This window comes from Drosophila takahashii, chromosome 3R, assembly GCF_030179915.1.
Source record: "Drosophila takahashii strain IR98-3 E-12201 chromosome 3R, DtakHiC1v2, whole genome shotgun sequence".
Classification (NCBI taxonomy): Eukaryota; Metazoa; Arthropoda; class Insecta; order Diptera; family Drosophilidae; genus Drosophila; species Drosophila takahashii.
Window position 1 is genome coordinate 25,224,393 of NC_091681.1, and position 25,473 is coordinate 25,249,865.

General features: G+C 43.4%; 5 protein-coding genes and 3 non-coding genes across 10 annotated transcripts; 6 read left to right on the plus strand and 2 right to left on the minus strand.

Annotated features, from left to right (window-relative positions):
- Positions 1-20: 20 nt before the first annotated feature.
- On the plus strand, positions 21-3,245 carry LOC108061856 (zinc finger protein 596). 2 transcript variants are annotated; one of them, XM_070217165.1, is made up of 5 exons: positions 21-280; positions 356-697; positions 1,182-2,026; positions 2,197-2,517; positions 2,576-3,245. In XM_070217165.1, exons 1-5 carry the CDS (start codon positions 245-247, stop codon positions 2,721-2,723), a joined length of 1,692 nt encoding a protein of 563 aa, XP_070073266.1. In that variant the 5' UTR covers positions 21-244; the 3' UTR covers positions 2,724-3,245. The 2 variants fall into 2 exon arrangements, with proteins under 2 accessions (XP_070073266.1, XP_070073267.1); XM_070217166.1 differs by having other exon boundaries at positions 22-280; positions 359-697.
- Positions 3,246-3,395: 150 nt separating this feature from the next.
- LOC108061819 (transketolase-like protein 2) lies at positions 3,396-9,438 on the minus strand. Its single transcript, XM_017148219.3, has 4 exons — positions 9,282-9,438; positions 7,121-7,563; positions 3,811-5,409; positions 3,396-3,740 (listed from the first exon to the last, which is right to left on the minus strand). Exons 2-4 carry the CDS (start codon positions 7,222-7,224, stop codon positions 3,563-3,565), a joined length of 1,881 nt encoding a protein of 626 aa, XP_017003708.3. The 5' UTR covers positions 7,225-7,563; positions 9,282-9,438; the 3' UTR covers positions 3,396-3,562.
- Positions 8,060-8,153, plus strand: TRNAY-GUA (transfer RNA tyrosine (anticodon GUA)). Its single transcript has 2 exons — positions 8,060-8,096; positions 8,118-8,153. It is a non-coding gene; the product is annotated as a tRNA-Tyr (tRNA).
- On the plus strand, positions 8,646-8,739 carry TRNAY-GUA (transfer RNA tyrosine (anticodon GUA)). The gene is made up of 2 exons: positions 8,646-8,682; positions 8,704-8,739. It is a non-coding gene; the product is annotated as a tRNA-Tyr (tRNA).
- On the plus strand, positions 9,077-9,169 carry TRNAY-GUA (transfer RNA tyrosine (anticodon GUA)). The gene is made up of 2 exons: positions 9,077-9,113; positions 9,134-9,169. It is a non-coding gene; the product is annotated as a tRNA-Tyr (tRNA).
- Positions 9,439-9,953: 515 nt separating the features above from the next.
- Positions 9,954-13,377, minus strand: LOC108061820 (peroxisomal N(1)-acetyl-spermine/spermidine oxidase). Its single transcript, XM_017148221.3, has 5 exons — positions 12,785-13,377; positions 11,499-11,904; positions 10,664-11,438; positions 10,480-10,600; positions 9,954-10,422 (listed from the first exon to the last, which is right to left on the minus strand). The coding sequence occupies exons 1-5, from the start codon at positions 13,052-13,054 to the stop codon at positions 10,240-10,242; spliced, it is 1,755 nt and encodes a 584-aa protein (XP_017003710.2). The 5' UTR covers positions 13,055-13,377; the 3' UTR covers positions 9,954-10,239.
- A 273-nt stretch (positions 13,378-13,650) lies between these two features.
- p (WD40 repeat domain-containing protein pink) lies at positions 13,651-17,469 on the plus strand. The gene is made up of 3 exons (XM_017148199.3): positions 13,651-13,910; positions 13,996-14,496; positions 15,421-17,469. The coding sequence occupies exons 1-3, from the start codon at positions 13,827-13,829 to the stop codon at positions 17,305-17,307; spliced, it is 2,472 nt and encodes an 823-aa protein (XP_017003688.2). The 5' UTR covers positions 13,651-13,826; the 3' UTR covers positions 17,308-17,469.
- Positions 17,470-17,553: 84 nt separating this feature from the next.
- On the plus strand, positions 17,554-24,945 carry bel (ATP-dependent RNA helicase bel). 2 transcript variants are annotated; one of them, XM_017148200.3, is made up of 4 exons: positions 17,554-18,299; positions 21,087-21,456; positions 22,062-23,936; positions 24,011-24,945. In XM_017148200.3, the coding sequence occupies exons 1-4, from the start codon at positions 18,255-18,257 to the stop codon at positions 24,127-24,129; spliced, it is 2,409 nt and encodes an 802-aa protein (XP_017003689.2). In that variant the 5' UTR covers positions 17,554-18,254; the 3' UTR covers positions 24,130-24,945. The 2 variants fall into 2 exon arrangements, with proteins under 2 accessions (XP_017003689.2, XP_017003690.2); XM_017148201.3 differs by having other exon boundaries at positions 17,556-18,299; positions 22,062-23,927.
- Positions 24,946-25,473: the final 528 nt, after the last annotated feature.

A 25,473-nucleotide genomic window follows, 5' to 3' on the forward strand; every position in this document is an offset into this window, starting at 1 on the left:
GCCCTGCGAACCCGGCTTGCTGTTTTGCTTTTGCAGAAATTTCGCACTTTGCCGGCAAAGGATGAAGTGCGCAGTTCACAGCGCTGCGGCTACGCACGTTTTGCAACTCCAAAGCAAAGCATCCCGGTAAAAACAAAAGCATTTTCTCGACTTTTCCGAGTGCCCGCGAAAACTTTCCACCGGAAAAACAACGCAACCCTGCTAGAATTGAACCCATCCTATTAATTGCGGTGAACTTTCAAAGATGAGATCGTCAAAGGCGGCCGGTGATTCAAAATGGGTGTGTCCCTCCAACTCCTCATGTGTATCATAAATATTCTAATCACGTTTCTGTATACCTTTTGACTTTTTGAAGCAGAACCTGCTGTTCGAGAACAAAGACAAAGACCATGTGGAAAAGGAGCTTGGAAAAAAACGCTCCCCGAAACAAATAAACAAAAAGCTGGTGGACCTTTTTCTGCCGGATTTGGAAGCCGCTAACACCACCGATTATATTGCCACTCCCACGCCAGACAGCGCCTTCTTTGATAGCCACTCCGAAGGAGAAAGCACTGGAGTCCAGGATGGTGATCCGTTTCTGGAAAAGAAGTGCCGCACCTGCTTTCAAATCCCATCATTGGATGAAGATGTCAAGGATCTCTACGAGAGGGACAACATTGCGCTCCTCTATCACATAGAAGTTACCACCGGAGTTTGGGTAGGTTGGAAAAAGGGTGGGTCAATGTGTTCTGTATTCTGCTCAAAAATTGCGTGGGTTCCGCCTGAAAACGTAAACCACCCTTGCCAAAATGTGAATTTTGTTTTTCGTACCTTTGCAAATAGTTGATAATATTATTTAGATAAGAAAATGTTGTAAAAATATGTTTAAATATTTAAAAAGTTTATAATAATGTCTACTTTGACTGATCATGATTCCTTAAGTGGAGTTTATTCTGAAGAAACGATTGTGCTTATCAACTAAATATTTTTAATTTTATACATGCATACATTTATGCATATTTGATAAGCCAACAATTTTTATTGTATACATCTGAGGATATGTATATGTATAATGCAGATCTGAAGACGAAGTGCGAGTTTGCCTTTTATTAAATATTTATTTTCAATATAGAATATATTTTAAATAAGCATAGTTATTTTCCTAACAATAATATATATTTATATTATTAAATTCCACGCAGATAGAAACCGGAGAAGAGGGTCTTCCGCACCACATCTGCGCAACGTGCCAGGAAACCCTGCAGAAGTCCGTAGATTTTCGAGATAAGTGCATTCAGATTGATAAGAAGTTTAAGCAAAACAAAAACCAAAATTGTGACGATGAAATTGAATCGGAACTGGAAAACGTTCTGTACGAACAGTCCGTCCAGCAAGCGAGTGAAGTCCCAGGAATAGAATTCAAGACCACAGAGTGTGGGTCGGATAGTGAGTGTGTCCTGGATGAGAAGGACTTTCCACCGGATCTGGATTCGACGGACTTCTCTTCAGGGGAACAGGATTCAATGCTAGATGAAGAGACAACAGATTTCCTATTGAAGAAACGAAAATCATCGAGAAAACCAAAGAGAGCTTGCAATGAGATTGTAAGCATTAAGAAATGTGTAACCAAAGAAGAAATTGGAAAGGTCGATCATGGAGCTGAAGTCTATAAGGTTGTGCTAAGCGAATGTAATCGCAAGGATGAAACCAAGCCCAAGTATTCGCTTCCAATGCCAAAGCGTCTTCTTCCAAGAGTGAGCTTGGAGGAGAAAAATCGTAGGCGACGCGAAAGGGTTCGTGCCAAACCATTTAGCCATATCTGCGATAAGTGCGGTCACTCCTTCCGCGAACAGGGACAGCTGCAGATGCACTTGCTTCGGCATAACAAGGTTAAAAACTTTGATTGTCCCGAGTGCCCGAAGAAGTTCTATGACGCCTATACGCGCAACATTCACCTGAGGGCCCGACACAAGGGCGAAACCCCATTTCCCTGCAACCATTGCAACCAGTCGTTTCCCAACGCAAGCAGTCGCCATAGGCACGAGCAGTAAGTGTAATATATCCTATCTAAATATATAATATATTATTTTAGTAATTACTGTGATTTTTTTAGATTTTTATGTCAATCTGTTCTGGGTGGAATTTGCTACTGACCGTTTTTTAGGGGTCTACTTATATAATAGTTTAGATTAATCTAAATCTTTCCAATTATTACAGAAAAGTTCACGGGGCTGGTTCCCGGATTCTCGCGCGGCAGAAGTCAAAGGAAGACGGCTCCGATCGACACTATTGCACCAAGTGCACGAAGAGTTACTGCACCAAGAATGCTCTAACCTTACATATGAACTCCCACAACGGAGTCAGGCCCTTTAAGTGCAAGGTTTGCCAGAAAGAATTTATGGACCCATCTGCTAGGAAGCGACATGAAGCCAGACACGATAAGTTTCCGTTTTACTGTGATATCTGCTCCAGGGGATTCTTGCTGCGCTCCCAACTTATCAAGCACCAGGACGTTCACACGGGGGATCGTCCTTATTGGTAAGTCCCTAATAACTTTCTAAATATCAAACTAATAAGTAATACTTTTTCCTGGCAGGTGCGACTTCTGCGATGTTCATTATCGTTACAAGTATAAACTAAACGAACACTATAACAGCAATATGCACAAGAACAGTGTGCTAAAGGCTCAGGAAGAGGAATACAATGGACTGCAACAAACACTTCAAGATTTTTTGAACTTCTGAGTGATATCAATTTGCTTACTAATGAATCTCAAACGTATCTCAAAACTAGGACTAAGACATAAGCACAAGAAGTACGTGCCAAAACTCAGGAAAACACATCAGAAATATCTGTAGACAGATGTTTTCTTTAATCTTATTCATTCTTAATATTTGATACTCAAGTGAAAAGATACTCGAGCGCACATGAAGCAGGTGCCAATATATATAATTTTGTAAAAATAAATATTGCTATTTCGTAGTAGTACATTCCAAAATCAGCAATATTATCAATTTATTAGCCACAAACACGTCTAAGCTGAAAAAAGAAAAGACTTGACAAAGAAAAAGATACTCGAGCGCACATGAAGTAGGTGCCAAAGCTCAGAAAGAGCAGACAAGATGTCATTGATATAATTTTGTAAAAATTAATATTGATATTTCGTAATACTACATTCCAAAATCAGGATTATTATCCATTTATTAATAAATGTATTAACCACAAACACGTCTAAGCTGAAAAAAGAAGAAAAGACTTGACAATTTATGTATTTAAAACATGTAAACCGTATGGCTCAAATAAAGAATGTTAAAGAAAATGGTATTTTGTTTTATAATAATGATAAGAAAGTAAAGAATGATTTGTTTTTCAAATACGCCTCCCCAAAAATAAATCTTCATTGTCTTCTGTTAAAATACTTTTATAAAAGATAATTTATTCTGCTGATTTTACAGTTCAAATCTATTAAAGTATATCAACCATCTAAGGGGGAATGGTAGGGGTAAGAGTAAGTAGTAACTGGGGGAATTCCTGTAGGCGGTAAATGAATGTAGCCAGATGATGACCTTATGAGTCTCGCTGCCTAATCCTTGAGGATTTCGTTGACGGCGTTGACGACGTGGCGGGCAGAGATGCCGAACATGTCGATGAGGACGGTGGGAGGACCCGAGCGTGGCACAGTGGGCACGAACAGGTGCTTGACCACAAAGTTGCGCTCGCCAGCCAGGGCACTCAGCACAGCTTCACCCAGACCTCCTTGCCTGAAAGGGATGAAGAAAAGCAGACAGTTAGCAAAGTATTATCATTAAAAAGGTTTCCAGTAGGACTTACTGGTAGTGATCCTCCACAACGACCACACGTCCTCCGCACTGCTTGCCGTGCTCGATAATCAGCTCGGCGTCCAAGGGCTTAATGGTGAAGGGATCGATCACACGGACGGTGATGCACTTCTTCTCCAGCTGATCGGCGGCGGCCAGGCACTCGTACAGGGTGATGCCGGCTCCGATCAGGAGCACCTCGTCGGAGCTCTTCTGGCGCACAACCTTGCCGCGTCCGATGGTGAAGGGCTCCTCGTTGTCGTAGATCACGCAGGTGTTGGGACGCGACGTCCGGATGAAGCAGACGCCCTTGGTGTTGGCGGCCAATTCCACGGCACGCTCAGTGCTCACAGCATCCGAGGGATAGAAGATGGTGCTGCCGGGAATTGTGCGGAACATGGCAATATCCTCGAGACCCATCTGCGAGGGACCATCCTCACCGATGCTGCAGCCGCAGTGGGAGCCCACAAAGTTCACGTTCGTCTGCGAGATGGCGCCCATGCGGATCTGATCGAAGGCACGGGTGAAGAAGGTGGCAAAGGTGGACACAAAGGCCACAGTGCGGCGACGGCAAGCGGCTCCCACGGCCACGCCCACAAGATTCTGCTCAGCAATGAAGCACTCGATGTAGCGCTCCGCATCGAGGGCCTTCAGCTTATCGGAGAAAGTGGAGTTCTTGGTGTCGCCATCCAGGGCAACCACACGCTTGTTGTTCTGCCCAATCTTGGCCAGAGCTGTGCCATAGGCCAAACGGGTGGCAATGGAATCACCCAGCTTGTAGGCTGGCGGCGAGCTCAGCTTGACATTGCTGATGTCCACCTCGGGAGCGGCGCCCGTCTTGGACACCGGCTTGGGCGACAGCTTGACATCCTTGTTGACAATCAGACCCTGCAGATGCTTGACCACCTCGGCGGCCTTGTCGCCCAGCGGCTTGCCGTGCCAGTTGTCCAAATCCTCGATATTGGGGAAGTCCTTGCCCTTGAAGGTCTTGGCAATGATGGCGGTGGGCTTGCTCTTGGTGATAGCAGCGCAATGGAAGGCCTTGGTCAGCTCCTCGACATCGTGGCCATCGACGACCACGGCATTGAAGCCGAAGGCCTCCAGACGATCGCGGTAGACGTCCAGTTTGTGCTGCAGCGAGGTGGCCTCCGACTGACCCAGACGGTTCACATCGAAGATCACGCAAAGGTTGTCCAGTTTGTAGTGGCCGGCAAAGTGCAGCGACTCCCAGATGGAACCCTCGGCGGACTCGCCATCGCCCACCACGACATAGGTGCGGTAGTCGGCCTTGTCGAAGTTCTTGCCCACATAGGCCATTCCAGCGCCGACGGCGACTCCCTGGCCCAGGGATCCGGTACCCACATCGATGAAATTCAGACGCGGAGTCGGGTGACCCTCCAGATCGCTGTCGATCTTGCGCAGGTTGTTCAGATCCTCGATGGGGAAGAGGCCAGCCTCAGCCCAGGCGGCGTACAGGATGGGGGCCGCATGTCCCTTGGACAGGATGAAGCGATCGCTGGAGGGATCGCGCGGGTGCTTCAGGTTCAGTCGCAGCTGCTGGAAGAACAGCACGGACATGATCTCGGCGATCGAGGCACATGATGTGGGATGTCTATAGCGAGGGAAAATTACAAAATATTAGATTGTTGCATAAACTTTGTAAATTTTATTCTGGGTTAAGGCAAGTGAAGCCGACCTTCTCGTGAGTCTATGAAGGCCGAGGTGCAAAAGGAAAGTATGACTTGACTATCATATTGCGAGATTTCTATTTATATCTATTTTTTATCACTCATAGTACTACTAATTCACATATTTAATTTTATAAAAATTATAAAATAAATATAAACAATATCTAATAGGATATTCTTTAATGTTAAGATTTCTAGAAAGTTCTAATATCAATAGTATCCAATTTCATAGTATAAATAAATAGGATTACATCGATTTCGCAAAACTCCGAGTTCCCATAAATAAGATAAATTCCAAAAGAGACGGCTGCAAATTGCAGATCTGGCACAACTCCAACCGCAAAAACACGCAATCCTATATCAAGAGGGGGGCTCGTCTTACCCACAGACATAAGTATAAATAAACCATATCGCGTAAACAAAAGTATGTGCATATATGGTGTGATTTTCTGGACTAGGGCGAGAGTAAATCGCAATTCCTCACCGGTTTTAAGACCTTGAACTTCAATGATCCCCAAAAAAATACGAAACAATAGCCCTAAGAACATGATTATTGGGTTTCACGATGGGGTTGCATGGTGATCTGCGTCTGCGCACGTGTTTCTAGAATCTAGATAGTTCCCAAGTGCGTCCCCATTTCCTCCAGCCATATCAAGAACTATTGAAGGTGATACCGGGTGTCAGCAGTGACCCGGCTCGCTTATTTTATCAATTTTCAGTGATTTTTGATTATCATGCGGGGAACACACTTGAGCTGGTCACCTCTAATCGGTCATATCGTTGCCAGTGAGTAACCAAACCCCGCTTATCTCGCCAGCAGAGGTCACATTTAGAGCAAATAGAACAGATCTTATCTTGAACCGTCACAAATGAAAAAAAATGGAAAAACTAATGGAGGCGATAAAAGTGTTTCCTTATCAGCATACTCTATTTTTTATTTACTGTTGCACCAACAATTTAGTAGCGTCTATGCGAGATATAATTACATTGATAGCCATAAGGTCGTAAATCTCGAGTGTAGGGGATCATTCCATTACTATCCCCATCCCTTTCATTCCCGTCACAAGCTGTGCTTTCCAACACTTTGATATTAAATGTTTGTACATTTGTATTTTCGTATGTCACGCCATGTGTGTTTGTGTGTGTGAAGGCGGCGTCGGCTTTTTGAAAGCCACGCACAAAAACAAAACAGAATTTAAAAAGCAGTAAGAGAAAAAGCTAATTTTTCAAGGTTGTCGAAGGTCAAAAAAATATTAGCCCAGTAATTAAGGTGGATGTGGCTTATCAGTGAGCACGCAAACAGGGCGAAAAAATTCGCGAATTCACTAAAGTCAGTGGAAAACACGTGGCTTGGTAACAGAAAGTCAGGGGCGGAGAGGGGGTCTATATTAAAAGCAACCGGTCTCCCTAAATTTCTTTTAAGTGAAAGTTTAAAATTATATAACTTAATATATTTAAATTTTGCAAAACAAATAATAACCCCTTTAAATCTTTTCCTATAGCTACCCCTGGGATAGAGGGGTCACCTTTTGAAGCAACAAGTGCAAGGTGCACAACTTTTGAAATTCGCAGCTCACACACAAATATATGCACACTTTAATTTGCTAATGGGCTTCGATTTATTCGTTAGCTTACCCCGACTTGGACGCCTGAGTGGCGTTGATGGAGTGAATACGCAGCTTCTGGGCGAGATCTTTCAGATCCTGGACGGTCTTGGCTTCTGGCTTGTGGTACGACATCTTGCGAATATTCACGTGAACTGGATTCGAACAAATGCGGTCTTTGATATGCGGTTGAACAGCAGCGACTCTCGAGAGTTTCGGATTCGTTAGCCAAAGGGTGACGCCTCTATGTTTGCAAAAGACAGACAAGAGCTTCGACGTGGTGGAGGAGCTGGAATCGGAGTAGTGAACGGACCGCTGCAGCCGGCTTCTGAAAACGAAGTGCTCTCGTCGCCGGCGCCTCGGTCGCTTTTAGGCTGTGGGGGCTCAATCTTGGGAGCGCACTCGCTCTCGCACTCGCAAAGTCACCGCTGTGTGGAGTCCAAATGCCCTGCTCACGCTCTAAACTCGTCGGCGCTGGAACGAGATAGATATATATAGACATCAGTTAGGTTCGCACCCTCAATCTGGGCACAGTTGCGGGTAGATAACTAGTCATGATTGAGATGGATCCAAGGATAAGATAAGATAGTTTTGTTTATTAATTGAATTGTTAAAAACAGTTAAAAAAATAACTAAAATATTAATTTATTTAATTTAATTAAGGGCAAGCGAACTTTGGCCTTAAATTGTAATGTAACTTTCTACAAATAAACAAATGTATCTTTTCACGCTATTTAATATTATTTAAAATTTATATTCATAAATTATGAATCATAATATAATAAATATCTCAAATAGCATGTTTAAAATATATGGTGAAACTATTTTTTTGACCGCAACTATATGTGTATATATTCACATGCAACAGTTTGAGTAAAGAGAGCGCTCTCTTTAGGGGCTCTCTTTTTGATTTGTTACTTTCCCCTCCTCGCTCGTGAACAAAAGGCGAATTTGCCGCCACCAAATTCAACCTTCGATAGCTCAGTTGGTAGAGCGGTGGACTGTAGATGGCAACATACGCAAAAGAAATCCATAGGTCGCTGGTTCAAATCCGGCTCGAAGGATCGGAAGATGTAATCTTTTTATATTTTATTTTTACGATACTTTAATAAATTATGTTTTTTTTTTATATTTATTTCACTTTGCACACGGTTGGATTAGCGAATTAATATAATGAATATAAATATAATATAGATATGTATGTAGCGGCGTCCAAGCCTGGTAAAACAAATGACAATAGTGAGAACCATAATGAAAAGTAATAAAAAACAATTTTAAAAAAACTTTAATAGAAGAGGTAAACTTGAAAAAAATGTACTTTAATCATAACCCAGTGATTTCGTTTATACATGCAGCTTGAATTAAAAAATATTTTAATATTTTCAATAATAAATATCAATTGTAGGTATAGTATAAAACGTACTCTATTGAAAATCCCTGATAGCAAAAGATGACCATTACTTTTGACCCGGATACTAAACAAAAGATGCATGCATTAATCGTACTTCTCGTTTGTGCGCATGCACAAAACTCACATTGGCCGCCAGTAATTTCAACCTTCGATAGCTCAGTTGGTAGAGCGGTGGACTGTAGTTGGTACAAAATGCAATAGAAATCCATAGGTCGCTGGTTCAAATCCGGCTCGAAGGATTTTTTGTTTTTTTTTTTTAACCGTGTTATGTATAAAAGTGATGAAATTAAAATAACAAACCTATTTTAAAAATAAAACAAAACTGAATTAAAAAAAATTTAAAAAAAATACTTAAATAAAATATTTGTAACCCACGGATTATACGAAGAGTTTATTTTAGACCACCAGCCATCAAAAGAGATGTAAAAGAGCGTGGTCAGAAAAAATGATCCTGGCCCAAATATTTTGAATTAACGAGGTGAATTGTAAATTAAGTTGGCCATTAACGACACAATGCCTATAGAATAGTCGCGATTATCCGGATACCCGGTGAAAAACCTACACCCCAGCACGCCTCCTTCGATAGCTCAGTTGGTAGAGCGGTGGACTGTAGTTGGAAGACATGCAATAGAAATCCATAGGTCGCTGGTTCAAATCCGGCTCGAAGGATTTTTTGTTTTTTTTTTTTTCGTAATTTTGCTCACAATTAAATTCCGAAAGAAATTTCAAATGAAAACGTTGTTTTTTTAATTAAGCATCGTTTATCTTATTTCTACATTACCTTTTCCGCAAATGGTATACTTCCGCTCCCCAATATAATTCTCACTGATATATCACAAGAAATTTTAATGCGTAAATTGAAAGTGTTTCAAATAATTTCCGAGATATTTTGAATTTACATGTTCTTGTCCTAAAACCAAAAGCACAACTGGATCAATTTCATTTTTTCAATGACCCCATATTATGTGATTTTACCGATAGGAAATCCAACATTTTACTTATTACAATTACAATTTATGAACTAATGAAGAATAAGATTAGAGAATTATTAATAATTTAGCGTGTTCTTTTATTTGTTTATGCGTACAAGTCGATATACATATTTGTCACAAATACAAATAAATATGCAGATCCAATAGTTAAAACGGACTTATGAATATTAAATTTTGCTTTCCCGTCTTAAAGATTCAACCAATGCATAAATTAGTTAGCAAAATAGTCAACGTTAACAATAGTTACTTTCAAATATACATTAGTTGCTCTAGATTCCGACTTCGTTCCAACTCGGAGCAACGTTCTCTACATTAAATACGAATTTATAAAAATAGGCATTATATTTGTACACATTTATGTACTTATGTTTGCTAATCGGTAATTAGGTCTAAACAACAATATGTATTTGTGCACACATTTCGTCCAAGTACAGTGAAAGCTGCTGCGAGTGCACGATCTGTTCGAGTTGGCAGCACATTGATCAGCTCAGCTAAATCGTAACGTTTATTAATAGTATTGTACAAGCGGGTTCCAAATAAATTACAAAAAATAATTGCATCAACAAAATAAAACAAATGCTCACAAGGGATGTACAAAAAAGATAGTTAAATCGTTTCACGACGTTGGCAAAATAAATTACAATTGAAAAATGAAATATCACTAGCTAAAAAGCGTTTGAAGAGTATACAAAAAACGGTAATAAATTATAATACAATATCGATGAGTGGTCGTTGATTAGCTTAGACTCAGTCCAGGGCGATGCCCTGTATCCAGGCGCTCAGATCGCTGCCGTCTGACTCCATGATGATTTCATCTGGCTCCTCGCTGGCCAGCAAATGCTGCGCCGCTGTCCGTCCGCTTAAATAGGCGCCGTGTACAGTGGAGTAGAAACTGGAATGGGTGTGCTCTCCGGCAAAGGTTATGGCGGGCTAAGGATAAATAATAAATTTAATAATTTCTATAATTGGAGAGCTGGTTGAACCAACCTTCATGGCCTGAGGCGTGGCATAAAGGGGCTGGGCGAGGTTCTCGATGTCCTCCTGTGTGGCCCCGACGGGTATTGAGGTGTAGGCCCCGCCCGTAAAGTCTTGCGACTTCCAACTGGTGCTAGAAATTGAGATTTCGATAAGTATTTTTAAAGAAAACATACATCATTTGAGTTTCCCTTACCACACACATCGCTTTGGTTTAGGCACGTAGGGATCCTGCAGAAAGTTTCTCAGTATTTCCGTGCACTTCTCCGCCACCGCCTCGTGGGGCAGTGTCTCCATGTACTCCGCCTCTCGACCCGAAACCCAGCCCAAGAGCAGCGTGTCCGACATCTTGGCGAACGAGTATATCTTCTTGAACCAATTCTTGCTCAGATACGCCTCGCTGGCCAGCTCCTCCTCGGTGCTGTTCATATCCCGCTTGTCGTCGTCCCACAGCAGCATTATCTCTGATATATCGGCACTGAGGAATGGCCGTTCGTACTCCAAGAAGATCTTGTCAACGGTGCCGAACATGAGATTCTCGATGGACTCCTGTTTGTACTGGGGCAGCACAGGATCGAAGAGCGTTCGATGGGTTTCCTTCAGCACGCCCAGCGGTATGGTGCATATCACATGGGCTGCATGGAACACTCGACCGTCCTCGCAATCTACGCGCACATTGCCTGCAGTAGTATCACAATTGCTGCTCGAGTTGGACTCCACGGAGCCGCCTCGAAGTCCCCCCGTCGGCACTTCCGTCACTGTGCGCTCCGAGTCGTCCGAATGCTCGTCCTCCGAATTCTCGTCGACGGTCTCCAGTCCGGTGAAGGTCTTTTTTCGCTTCCAGTGGATCTTCTTCACCGGGCATTTGGTCAGGATGGACTGCTTGGGTATCTGTGCGCCCAGCGGTCGCAGGATGGAGCTGTAGCCAGAGGGCAGCACTATGTTGCCTCCCTGTAGCTCCGTGTAGCTGCCTAAAGGGAAAAATATATTTATATTTTAAACTGTTGATTGTTAATTGTTCAGGCACTCACCGAGTTCGAGGAGATCCACCTCGTTCATGTTGTTGCAGCCCGTAATGCAGGTCTCTCTCTTCAGCAGACAGTTAAAGATGGACTGCTTCAGGCGCTTCTCCTTGGGATCCTGCACTCCGCTCAGGTAGATCTCGATCTCGTAGTTAATGTGCTCGCCCACGCTGTGAATATCCGGTGGCGGGCTGTACTGACACAGGAAGTACTCGTCGCAGCGCCTCAGAAAGCAGACGTACGCCTCGTAGATCTCCTGCAGTATGCTGAACGGCACCTGGTGCCCGTCCTCCGTGGTGGCCACCACCTTGTGCGGCTTTGGAACGTTCACCACGCTGACTAGACCATGCTGCACGGCCAGCTCGAAGATGGGGTTGCCCAGGACTCCGTGTATCCAGTTGGCGCCCAGTTCAATCTGTGGTTTAAAAAGGAGATTTATCAGGAGTGATTTGTTTTAAATATTAATAGGTATTTCTAGAGAAAGTAACTAGCTAAAGCATTTTTTCTTAACAGATAAATGCCTTCAACTTGCCGGTGATAAACAGATAGGAACTGACCTACATTATTATTATTTTTAGGGGGCGTAAAAAGTGAATGTAAAATGCACAAGACTGTATTGTAGATAAATCAATTTTTTATAACATAATAACTATGAGTTGCATTACTAAGATATTGTGAAATAATAAAGTACAAAACAAAGTTAAAATGTATTAATAAATAGATACCTTTGAAATAAATTTTAAAAATTTTAAAATAATTTTATATTTGAAGATTTTTTAGCCCTATAAATAAGACTACGTGATCGTGGCCCCGCAAAACCCGTGAGTTTTTATAGGGCATTGCACTAGATACGTCATCATTGGGCTAATTCAGAAAAACCCTATCTTATCTAGCCAAAAACGTTGCCAAAGAAAGTTGTATAACAAATTCCTTGATAAGGTACCGCCTAACCGGTCAAAACTATGCAAATAAACAGAAGGAAATCGTAGAAAAGTGGGAATATAAATTACTTAATAGGAAACCCGGAAGCAATTAAATAAAATTATTAGAAGAGAACTAACAATAGACAAATAAGGAACGGACCAGGAACTTTTAAATAAAAATAGCATTGATGAAAAGCGTGAACAGCTGACCGACTGCGCAGTGCTTGGAAAAATCTATAATCAACTGCTGGGGCGAAAAGTCTGTTACAACATGCTAATGGTTTTCCCCAATCGGGAGTATTTTTAGGTTTATCCTATAGAATCGTTTGTTTTGGTTCTTGGAGCTCGGGGATTATATAACGCTGGCGGTACCTTCTGATTATTGCTGAGCGGTATGGACACTATGCGTCCGCCCACCCGGCCCCGTGCCTCCAGAATGATGAAATCCTCGCAGCCGTTTTGCAGCAGGTGATTGGCAGCCGATAGTCCCGCCATTCCGGCCCCGATGATCACGATCTTCACGTTGGTACTCGTCCCCGAAGTCTGGGGCTGATCTCCTCCTGCTCCACAAGCCCCAATGTTGGCCACCGCCTCCTCCGTGGGCGAGGGAGCGGGTGTTACGGGCTCCTCCTTGTCGCCCATTGCTACACTTCGGTTTCTCTGTACATAAGCGAGTTAGTTGTGTTCCCCCTGGCAATTATTTATGTTTTTCTAGTGCCTTTAATGCCTCATTTCACTTTTTCTGCACTGTTTTTTTCGCCTGGCGAGTCGCGCGACTGTTTTGACGTTTCTTTGACAGCAGATTTTGCGGTTGGGGGAGGGAGCAGCAAACAGCTGTTTCGATTAGGTCTAAACTATGTATATTTTGGCAACAATCATTGTTTTATGACTGTATTGATTCATTTTATTGTTATTTATAGTTTTTCCTTTGAATAAAATACGTTTTTTTTTGAAAGTTTAGGTGATAACTGGAACAACAGCTGTTGGTCCTGGCGTTGCCATACTAATTTAAACAAAGGTAAACAAGGCGAAGGGCCTTTCACAACACTACAAAATATCGATTTCTAGAATACCGTGACTTTTGAATACTTTTGTTTTAAAATAGTTTTGAAATTAACCAAAAACTAGAGTTGTAAATCATTAAACTTTAGATATTTAAAGCCATAGAATGTATTTTAAAATAAATAAACAGTAGTAACAAACTTTAAAACCGATAAATATATCGACCACCTGCCTGAACTAACAGAGCTGCCAGACAGTTCCAACGACCTGTGTACACAAATTGCTTGCTCGCTGATAAAAACACAAGTTTTGTAAATAATTGCTTGGGATTAGGAAGGGCAATCAATAAGCACCGATTAAAGAGCAAGCTATGTGATCAGCTGACGATTTGGAATAGGAAAAACCGCGCAAGATGGCCGACGCCTACTGCCTGACGAACTTTATTGATTTTTCGCTGTCGCTGTCGCTGCCGCTGAAACACCACAATCGCATCAAGGTGAGCAATCTGATTGGATCTCACCTGTAATTTGATAGCAGGCCCAGCCATTCACTTACTGACTGTTCTTCCCCCCGATATTTAGTACACCTGCTTCGACATCTCCGACAGCTATATCATTTTCGGGGCCTCTTCGGGATCGCTGTACCTGTTCAATCGGAACGGCAAGTTCCTGCTCTTGATACCCAATAAACATGGAGCAATTACCAGTCTCAGCATCTCGGCAAATAGCAAATATGTGGCATTTGCGACGCAGCGATCGCTCATCTGCGTGTATGCCGTCAATTTGTCCGCCCAGGCGACGCCGCAGGTGATCTTCACACACCTGGACCAATCCGTGCAGGTGAGCTGCATCCACTGGACGCAGGACGAGAAGCAGTTCTACTACGGCGACTCGCGCGGCCAGGTCAGCCTCGTCCTGCTCTCCTCGTTCATCGGGCACAGCCTGCTGCTCAACATGACCGTGCACCCGCTGCTCTACCTGGACTCCCCCATCGTCCAGATCGACGACTTCGAGTCCCTGCTCCTAGTGTCCAACTGCACCAAGTGCATTCTCTGCAACACGGAGTACGAGGAGTACAAGCAGGTGCGTAGTGGTTATTATTTTGAACTAACCATTTCCTTGGAATGGAATTTAAAAGCGATAAGGAAAGCGCGAATTCTTTAGAACATTGGTTTTTTCTTTGTTTGAACTTTAAAATCTATATATTTCATTGTCACTGTAATTGTTTTTAGTACGAGGAGCATTATTTTGAATTAACCATTTCCTTGGAATGCCATTTTCAAGCAATTAGGAAACGCGAATTTTTTAGAACGTTTATTTTTTCTTTGTTTGAATTTAAAAAACTAACTAACTAAAAAACTTTTAATGCCATTTAAATTAAAGCAATTTAAACGAGAATTCTTTAGAACATTTATTTTTTTATAACTTAAACTTTAAGTCCCGGCAATCTTTATATTTCATTGTCTCACTAATTGTTTATTTGCAATTATAAGCAATTAGGAACACGCGAATTCTTTAGAATATTTATATTTTCTTTGTTTGAACTTAAAAATCTGTATACTTCATTGTCTCACTAATTTCTTTTTTAGTACGAGGATTACAAGCAGGTTTTAAGTGCAGTTACAACTATTTGTAAACATTTCCCTGGAACTTAAATTAAAGCAATTTGAACGCGAATTCTTTAGAACATTTCTGTTTTTTTTTTCAACTGAAAAAGTTTAAGTTTGCGGTAATAACAATAACTTATTTGCCTCTCAAATGTTTTTTTTTAAGTTCATAGCATGTCCGCGAATTCTTCAGCTAATAGATATTTTTCAACATTTCATGAAATCACAAAATATACCTACAGTGATCTAATCTCACTCATTAAAAGTACTTCAATGTCATATTTTTTTGTAAGCTTTTATTCTTAAAAGCGTTTAGAAGCATATCCAATTATAAAATTACTTGTACAGCTCACTAAACTCTAACTAATTACTCCTTTTCTTAATATTCTTCTTCTTTCAGATAGGGAACCGTCCGCGTGATGGCTCCTTTGGAGCCTGCTTCTTCATCTCGCCGCAGGAATCATTGCAGCCGTCTCGCATCTACTGCGCCCGACCAGGCAGCCGCGTCTGGGAGGTGGACTTCGAGGGCGAGGTGATACAGACGCACCAGTTCAAGGCCGCCCTGGCCACCGCACCGGCGAGGATTCAGCGGCCGGGCAGCGGCACAGACGAACTGGACGCCAATGCCGAGCTGCTGGACTATCAGCCGCAGAATCTGCAGTTCGCCAAGGTGCAAAGGCTAAACGAGGACTTCCTGTTGGCCTTCACCGAGCTGGGATTGTATGTGTTCGATGTACGCCGATCGGCGGTGGTGCTGTGGTGCAATCAGTTCGAGCGGATCGCCGACTGCCGCTCCTCCGGATCGGAGATCTTCGTGTTTACTCAGTCGGGTGCACTTTACAGTGTCCAGCTGCAAACGCTGCAATCGCACGCCGTTTCCCTCGTTCAGCAATCGAAACTGCTGCCCTGCGCGAATCTTCTGCGCCAGCATGTGCGTTACTTTGCGGACAAGGCACGCGAGGATTACGAGCTCAAGCAGCTGAATCCGCTGAAGCAGCTGCTCATCGAGCGACAGGAGTACGAGCTGCTGAACGATATATCCGTGATTTTCGATGCCATAACCCAGTGCACGGGCAGTGCTTTGGATACTCAGAGTTCCGGAGGAAGTTCAGCCACCACTGAGCGCAGTTTAAGCGGAGGAAGTTCATCCAAAGCGCCACCTAAAGGAGTCTACGTACTGGAGAATGCATTTTGCGACAACCTGAAGCAGCCGCTCAAGTCGGGACACTTCAAGGATGCCCTGCTGACGGTAACTGGTAAATTCGGCAAGAACATCATCAAATACAAGTTCAATATTTTCGCCGAGGAACAGCAGCAGCTGGTCAGAGAACTGATCCCCGCCAGCGAGCGATCGCTGCCCTTCAAGGACATCAAGGCGCGCTACGAGGATCAGCAGGAGGAGGAGATTGTGAGTCGCTGCAAGCGGCCAGCACCGCAGGCGCCGCACATCAGTCCCGAGGAGAAGACCCTGTACAATCTCTACCTGATCGCCAAGAGCGCCAAGTTCAGCCGGACGCAGTGCGTCGATCGATATAGAGCGGTATTTGATGAGTATGCAGCCGGGGAGCTGGTGAATCTGCTCGAGAAACTTGCCCAGGTGATGGTGGAGCATGGTGATACCATAGATCAGGCGCAACGCAACTGCTACGAGATGTACTTTGATTACCTGGATCCGGAGATGATTTGGGAAGTGGACGATGCCACGCGGGATCACATAGCCGCCGGGTTTGTGCTCCTAAATGCACCCGAGAATGCCGAGGAGATTGTTAAGTGTGAGCACTGCTCGTTCCCCCTGCGTTTCGACACCTCCTGCCAGTATCACGAGCTTGGCGCGGTGCTCCTGCGATATTTCTGGTCGCGCGGCGAGCAGGTCAAGTGCTTCGATGTGGTGCAGCAGGTTCCCGCCCTCCTGGACGTCCTGGCCAAGTTCTACCTGGCCGAACAGAATCTCACCAAGGTGGTGGCCATCGTGCTCAACTACGGACTGCCGGAACTTCTTGCGGAGGTGGGAAAACAACTGAGCGTCGGCGCCTGGGGTCGCTGCTTTGAGCAGTTTGTGGAACTGCAACGCGGGCGGCTCATCTGCGCCAATTGTGAATGCATCTCCGGCGTGGAACGGGAGCAGCTGGGTCGGCACTTCTTCTACAACTGGAACTGCTTCCTCAACATCGCACTGGACCACATGGCGGCTGGGGAAACGCTGGCGCTGATCTTCAAGTGGAGCTCGTACATTCCAAACGACGCCATCGACCGGGAGTTCTACTCCCGCTGCCTGCTCAAGGGCTAATCTACATATATATACGATACTATATAGCCATATTTATTGTTCCACTATCTAATCTCAAGCTAAGGCCAATACCAAAAGCATTTATTCTATATAAACCTGTACACACGCGATATGTATATTCTCAATACGAAAGTGCATAAATATATTCGAGAGTTCGAGAAATCTACTTTGTTTTAGGAGGGAAAAAACAATATTTGACTCTTGTGTCAAATTGAAAAATGGGGAAAGCGACTGACGCTTTGTAGAGCAACTACCCCTAAACATAGACACAACAATTTTTGGCCTAATTGATACAAAATTTCAACTGCCCAGCCTCATTTCTCTTCCATTCAGCAAAAATTCAACAGCCTAAAAGAAATCGACGCACCGGAAAAGTGAATTTGAATTCGATAGGCCGCGAAGTGGGCGCAGCAATCTGGCAACGCTCTACGTGCATAGAAGCTGCAAACCCTGGTTCGAGTCTCTGCTTCATCCCAGTGCCCTATCGATTAACCATCGATACGAGTCTTAAAACAACCCTATTTTTTAGACACGCGTCTGAAAGCGGAAAAAAACGTGAACTCGTCGGAAAAGCAGCATTTTCCAAGCCCAGAGCGCTTGTAATTGTAATTGTTGGCACAAGCAGGCCAGCCGAATCCGATACGGAAACGTCTCAGTTTCAAGCCGAACAAAAGGAATTGTGTGCGAGGAACGAAAAGAACCGAGAAAAAAGTACAGACCCCTGAAATTTCACACGAGAACGCAGTAGCTTGTGGAACGTAAGAAGTTTTGTCGGAAAAACTAAGGAAAAACGTATAGACACAAAGTGCAACACCAACACAACGATCGTATACATTTTTTTGTCGCAAATTGCAAGTGTGCACCCCAAAAAAAAGGCAAAGCGTAACCATTGCAAAATTTTCCTAAACGGAAAGCAAGAAAAAAAAAGCAACTGATTGGAGGATAATATGAGTAATGCTATTAACCAAAATGGCACAGGTCTAGAGCAGCAAGTAAGTAGAGTTTTTGACTGGGTGAAAATACCGTCTACTATATAAGAAAAAGTATATATGTACGCATGTATATGCAGTGAGTAAGTGCGTGCGTGTGTGTGAGTGATGCTCATGCGGCTATTGGGGAAAAAGTTCGGCTAGAAATTTATTGATTTCATAACACACTAATGTCTCTATCGCTCTTTTACAACGGTGAATCGTGTCGGTGTCTCCCCCTTCGTGCATGTGTGCGTCTGGGCTCCTCTTCGTCATTCCAATTTGTAATTTCTTTTGTATAATTTTTGCTCGCTTGCCTCCAATTTGACTTGTATATTATATACATACGAAAGTTTCCACTCGGCCTCCCGTGTCGATGTGCGTGTGCAAGCAGTGCCGCTGTTCTAAGGCTGACCGTGTGTGTGTGTACGACTCGCTCTTTCTCGCTTGCGCACACATGTGGAAGCTGTTGTAAACAGGGTTGCCAGGGGTTGACGATCTGGTGATTAATTTCAAGGGTGATTTAGCAAAAAAAAAAATGAAAAGGTGTAATCTACACCAATTTCACAATTGTTTGTTGGGCATTAAATGTAAAAGACATTTTATAAAAAAAATCAGTAATAACTTGTGTTTAAATAAAATTAGGTCATCTGTAATTAAATCCCAGTCAATTAAAAAATGAATTCAAATTCAATCTTCATCATGCGTTAGCTTGTAGGTCACAAATACAATCAAAATAAAATATTGGGGTTCCCCAAGTTAGACATCATGGCTTTCCATAAAAGCAGGTTGGGGGCAATGATCTTGCCGGGTAGGTTCCCAAGATATGATTATTTTATTCCTGTTCATTTACCTTAGTGAAATGTTATCTTGCTTTGATTTGAAAAATATTTTATAATACAACTTTTTGATGTACTGGGGGGTTACTTAGTTGCAGCTTTCCAAACCTAATGACTTTAAAAATTTGTTGACAAAATCAAAGGAAAATCAAATTATAATACATTCTGCTTGCAACAATGCATTTGTAAATTTATGTCATATTTGTGGAATGTTCTTCCAACAAGTTCCACATTGTTCTCGCTTGGGTTCCACAACCGGGCTTAATGTTCTACCACTACGGCTGCGATTTGTTTAACCATGTGTGGGTGGCCCGTTCACGTGTTGTTTTTGTTGGGTTGCTAGGCGGTCTCTCTTTGTGTAATGGCCTGTCAGTGAGTGCGATAGAGATGGTTACAAAGAGAGCGAGGCGAAATTCAAATTCAAAGCTTTAAACTAGTTGCGCCTCTCTCTACCTTTGTATATATTCCAGAGATTTGCGCGTATGTATATATACACGTAGCTCTGGAAAGAGGAAGCGGTAAATAGCACATGTTGCTAAGCGAGAACCGCGAAGTTTTGAAAGTTCTGGAGGAGATTTCCCTTGGGAAATCTTCAAACAATCGGTTGAACTTGAAAACTTTAGCTGCCGGCGAAATAAAAGCTAAATTTCTTTTTTGGTTAGCTAGCTACAGAAATCTTAATTGTTATTAGCACCCTTGCCTTTCTAAGCAGACTAAATTGCATTCAAAGCTTAGTTTTGGAATGTGGGTTTAATTCTTATCTTAAAGTGCACTTTGTCCTATTAAATGGATTTGATGGAAACAAAGAAGCGCAATTTAAAAGCTGGCGATGATTCATATCATTACCTATTATAGATATTGTGAAATCGAAAAGTATGACAATCCTAAAAATGGGTTTGTTTTCATATTCATGGTTTAGGAAAACAATTTTTTCAGATTTTTTAAAGTTTTTTAACATGTTGATTCATTTATTTTTGTCTTTCGAATCAAAAAGACTAGTACTAGTATAAAGAGTAAAAATAGTTATATTTTTTCATAGATAAGAATACTTTTTTTTTATCAAAGGCCACACTACGTATGAGTGATATTCAAAATATCCATACAATGTTTGACCAGTCTAATGCATATACTTTGTTTAAAATGATCTCGATTTTACATATGGGCACTTCCAAAAAAAAGTCCACCAAGCCAAAAACCTTGAAACTTGAATAAAACATATTTCCACATGATTTTGCCCCGATATTGGTTTCTAATTAGTTGGATACTGAGCTTAACTACAAATTTGGAGTATAGTTTGATTATTTTTATGAAAAACCCCACCAATATACGCAAAAATCAGTTTTTGGCTATTTTTTTGTTATTTTTTGGACCTGTCTTCTGTTGTAAATTTATACTATAGGAATGCTAATATGTGACATTTTTCTGTACTCAATGCTTCATTCACATGCTAAACTACTAAGTTAAAAGCAAAACATCCAGCAATTGAGAGATAGAGGTAAAGAAATCCGCTTTACAAAACAGTCGGAAAAAATGTCCCGAGCGACATGTCCCGAGCGAATGTGGTTGAAACTGCATAAAAAAAAAACGGCAAAGAATTTTTGAGTAAAACCAAAAGTATTTCACAGCGACATGTTTGAACAACATTCTAAAAAAAATCGCATTCAAATATTCCATCAGAATTTGCTAATTTCTGGTGTTGTATGAACTTCCTCGAAATCCACTTCTATTTTTGTCCCGAGCGAATACGGCAGTTTTTTACCGATATCTTAAAAACTAAAAGTGGTACAAAATTAAGATTTTTACCAAAAATAGAGCTTGGGAAGAGTGAAAAGAAAAGCCCATAATTAAAATTAAAATCCATTGTTTTAAAATTTTTTTTCAACTTTAAAGGTGTGCAAATGTCCCGAGCGACATTTTGGAAGTGCCCATATATTTTGACCGTGACTAACGATATCCTCCTTGTTCTTTCCAGGTTGCTGGTCTGGACTTGAATGGCGGCTCTGCTGACTACAGCGGCCCCATAACAAGCAAGACTTCCACTAACTCGGTCACCGGTGGTGTGTATGTGCCCCCGCATCTTCGTGGTGGTGGTGGCAACAACAACGCAGCGGACGCAGAGAGCCAGGGCCAAGGACAAGGCCAGGGCTTCGAGTCGAGATCCGGGAATCCGCGCCAGGACAGCAGGGATCCGCAGCAGTCGCGCGGCGGAGGCGAATACCGCAGGGGCGGCGGCGGTGGAGGTCGCGGCTTTAATCGCCAGAGCGGCGACTACGGCAGTTTCGGAAGCGGCGGCGGCGGCGGCGGACGACGTGGTGGAGGTCGCTACGAGGACAACTACAACGGTGAGTTTAATAAAATCCCAACGATTTTAAGATTGAAGATCTATCTGGAATTATTTAAGCCACCAAATCCGAATTTCAGATCTCATTTCCTATTAGAGACCTGCGTGAATTATTCAATTATTGTTTTATCAGAGTATGCCATGAAATTTCTGATTTGTTTAATTCAATTCTATGTGAAAATTAAATGTTTTTCTAATTAATTTCAAATTTAATGAATGAATAGTTTTTATAAATTTTTTGAATTTGCCCGATTTTTTTTTTTGTTCTTTCGTTTGAGAACAAAAAGTGGAAAATTTTTAACAAATCAATGTTAACTGCTTCGTAAATAAAATTAAGGCAGATTTAATCACAAAATGATGGCCCTTTCTTCTTAAAAATATTTCGGAATTCATGCCACTCATTCAATTATATTAAACTCAAAATTCAAATTCATTCAGTTCTATTAAAATCAAAATTCTATTAAATCAAAATTCTATTAAACTCAAAATTCTAATTAATTCATGCATATAAAACAAAAAATTCAAAATAATTCTTTGAATCCATTTACGCAGGACTCTATTTCCTATCAAAAACATTAAAATTAATTAATCCAAATACCTTTTCAGGTGGTGGTGAATTCGACTCGCGTCGCGGCGGTGACTGGAATCGCAGCGGCGGAGGCGGCGGAGGACGCGGCTTCGGTCGTGGACCGTCGTACCGCGGCGGTGGCGGAGGATCGGGTAACGCCCTCAACGAGCAGACTACCGAGGATGGCCAGGCACAGCCGCAGCAGCAGCAGCCGCGCAACGATCGCTGGCAGGAGCCGGAGCGTCCAGCCGGCTACGATGGCGGCGAGGGCGGAGCACCCGGCGGCGGTGGCGGCAACAGAAGCTACAACAACCGCGGCGAGCGCGGAGGCGGCGGCGGTTACAACAGCCGCTGGAAGGAGGGCGGCGGCGGCAACATCGACTACACAAAGCTGGGCGCCCGAGACGAGCGCCTGGAGGTGGAGCTGTTCGGCGTGGGCAATACGGGAATCAATTTTGACAAATACGAGGATATACCCGTGGAGGCGACGGGCCAGAATGTGCCGCCGAACATCACATCGTTCGATGATGTGCAGCTGACGGAGATTATCCGCAACAACGTGGCACTAGCGCGTTATGACAAACCGACACCGGTGCAAAAGCACGCCATTCCGATCATCATCAATGGCCGCGATCTGATGGCCTGCGCCCAGACGGGATCCGGCAAGACGGCCGCCTTCCTGGTGCCGATTCTCAACCAGATGTACGAGCTCGGTCATGTGCAGCCGCCGCAGAGCAACCGGCAGTACAGCCGGCGCAAGCAGTATCCGCTGGGTCTGGTGCTGGCACCGACCCGCGAGCTGGCCACCCAGATCTTCGAGGAGGCTAAGAAGTTCGCCTACCGCTCCAGGATGCGTCCTGCTGTGCTGTACGGTGGCAACAACACGAGCGAGCAAATGCGCGAGTTGGACCGCGGCTGCCACCTGATTGTGGCCACACCCGGTCGCTTGGAGGATATGATTACGCGCGGCAAGGTGGGACTGGAGAACATTCGATTCCTGGTCCTGGACGAGGCAGATCGCATGTTGGACATGGGTTTCGAGCCCCAAATTCGTCGCATCGTCGAGCAGCTGAACATGCCGCCAACCGGGCAGCGCCAGACGCTCATGTTCTCGGCCACATTCCCCAAGCAGATCCAGGAGCTGGCCAGCGATTTCCTCAGCAACTACATCTTCTTGGCCGTCGGTCGTGTGGGCTCAACCTCCGAGAATATCACGCAAACGATCCTGTGGGTCTACGAGCCCGACAAGCGTTCGTATTTGCTTGACCTGCTCTCGTCTATTCGCGATGGGCCCGAGTACACCAAAGAGAGCCTCACGCTGATCTTTGTGGAGACGAAGAAGGGTGCCGACTCGCTGGAGGAGTTCCTGTACCAGTGCAACCATCCGGTGACCAGCATCCACGGCGATCGCACGCAGAAGGAGCGCGAGGAGGCGCTGCGCTGCTTCCGGTCGGGCGACTGCCCCATTCTGGTGGCCACCGCTGTGGCCGCTCGTGGCCTGGACATTCCGCACGTGAAGCACGTTATCAACTTTGACCTGCCCTCGGATGTGGAGGAGTATGTCCATCGTATCGGACGTACGGGTCGCATGGGTAACCTCGGTGTGGCCACCTCCTTCTTCAACGAGAAGAACCGCAACATTTGCTCTGAACTTTTGGAGCTGCTGATCGAAACGAAGCAGGAGATCCCCAGCTTCATGGAGGACATGAGCTCGGATCGCGGTCATGGCGGAGCCAAGCGGGGAGGACGCGGCGGCGGTCGTTATGGCGGCGGCTTTGGTTCGAGGGATTACCGTCAAAGTTCCGGCGGCGGAGGAGGCGGTGGCGGACGCAGTGGACCCCCGGCACGCAGCGGTGGATCGGGAGGCGGCGGTGGCAGTTACCGCAGCAATGGAAACTCGTACGGTAAGTTCGGTAAGTGTGGATTTATCCATCGGAAGTTTTTTGATTTACGAGATTTACTAACTATTGTTTTTTTTCAATTTAAGGTGGCAACTCGGGAGGCGGTGGATACTATGGCGGCGGTGCCGGTGGTGGCTCCTATGGCGGCTCCTACGGCGGAAGTGCCGCACAATCGAGCAACGGACCCGACTGGTGGGGCCAATGAGCAAGGCCTCAGCTTCAGGCAAAGGTCCTGGGCCAGCAGCAGCAGCATCAGCATTCGCATCGTAGCCACTTTCGCAACTAACCAAACGGAGAAACAGAAAATACCAAGTCGATAACAACTATATATATATATGTGCACACACGTATACTATATAGGAACAGCAAATGTGAAAGAGAAACTGTCTGTGCGCAGCGCAACACGAAACACGAAAATACAGAAAAGATACACTGATGCACCCTCCACCACCCTCGTTTAGCAATTCTCTCCTCTCTCACAAGCTCAGAAACCAGAAACCAGGAGCCAGCATTAATAATAAATTGTGCAAATCCATCGCGAAAGTATATTACATTCATGTATAGCCAGCCCAAAATGCCCATGCCCATCTCCCCCCTGCCCCATCCTTATATTTTATGGAATCGATGCGCGTAGTTGAAGGAATATGCAAACATACATATTACAAATATGCTAAACAACCACAAATATTAAGAATATTTAAGCAACTGATACAATTTTGAATTTTTGTCCATAAGTTACACTTCTCACACATCATTTTCTTGGAATTCTTAAAATACAAATATATGTAGACATAAATACTGTCGATATCGGATCAAGACGATGATGAATGCGCAAATCCTTGAACTTCAATTGATGATTTTAAACGAAGAAAACATAAAAATAGTAATGGTATATATATTAAAAAATATATAGATCGAGATATAATGTACTATATGAAACAAGAAACCAACACAAACAAAAAGTAATTAAAAAACAAAGTTTGCTAAACTTAAAATTAATAATTTAGCAAATGAAAAAAGAGCTCGTCTAGTTTTCTTTAATTTTAATTTTTTTTGGTTTTGGGATAAAATGATAGATGTCTAGAAATAAAGGGGAAAACCCATTTTCTTCTAATAGATTGATCTAATTTTAAAGTGTTAATTTTTTAGATACTGTATTGCTAATACGTCACCAACATTTTTATAAATTGTGTACTCCCTATTATTTTTATATTCACTTGTGTGGGTGGGACTTGTTCACTTAAATTCCACCTATTATTTTTTGTTCGATTAAGATTTATTTACTTATTGCTATCAGCTTTTAAACCATAGCTCGCAAATAACTGTTGACCGATTCGTCCGGTCCCCAAATAACTGTTTTTCTCTGAGACTTTGAGCAAACAATCAGAGAGCAACCGATTGAATTGTTCGTACAGAAATTTTGCTCGCACTCAGCCGACGAGCAGTTTTTTCGGCTTTCTTTTGCTCGGCTCGCTTACAGACCGATTGCTCCTGAACGACGTTTCAAAAAGTCTTTTGCGCATGTGTTAACGTTAACGTGCTTGGGCGA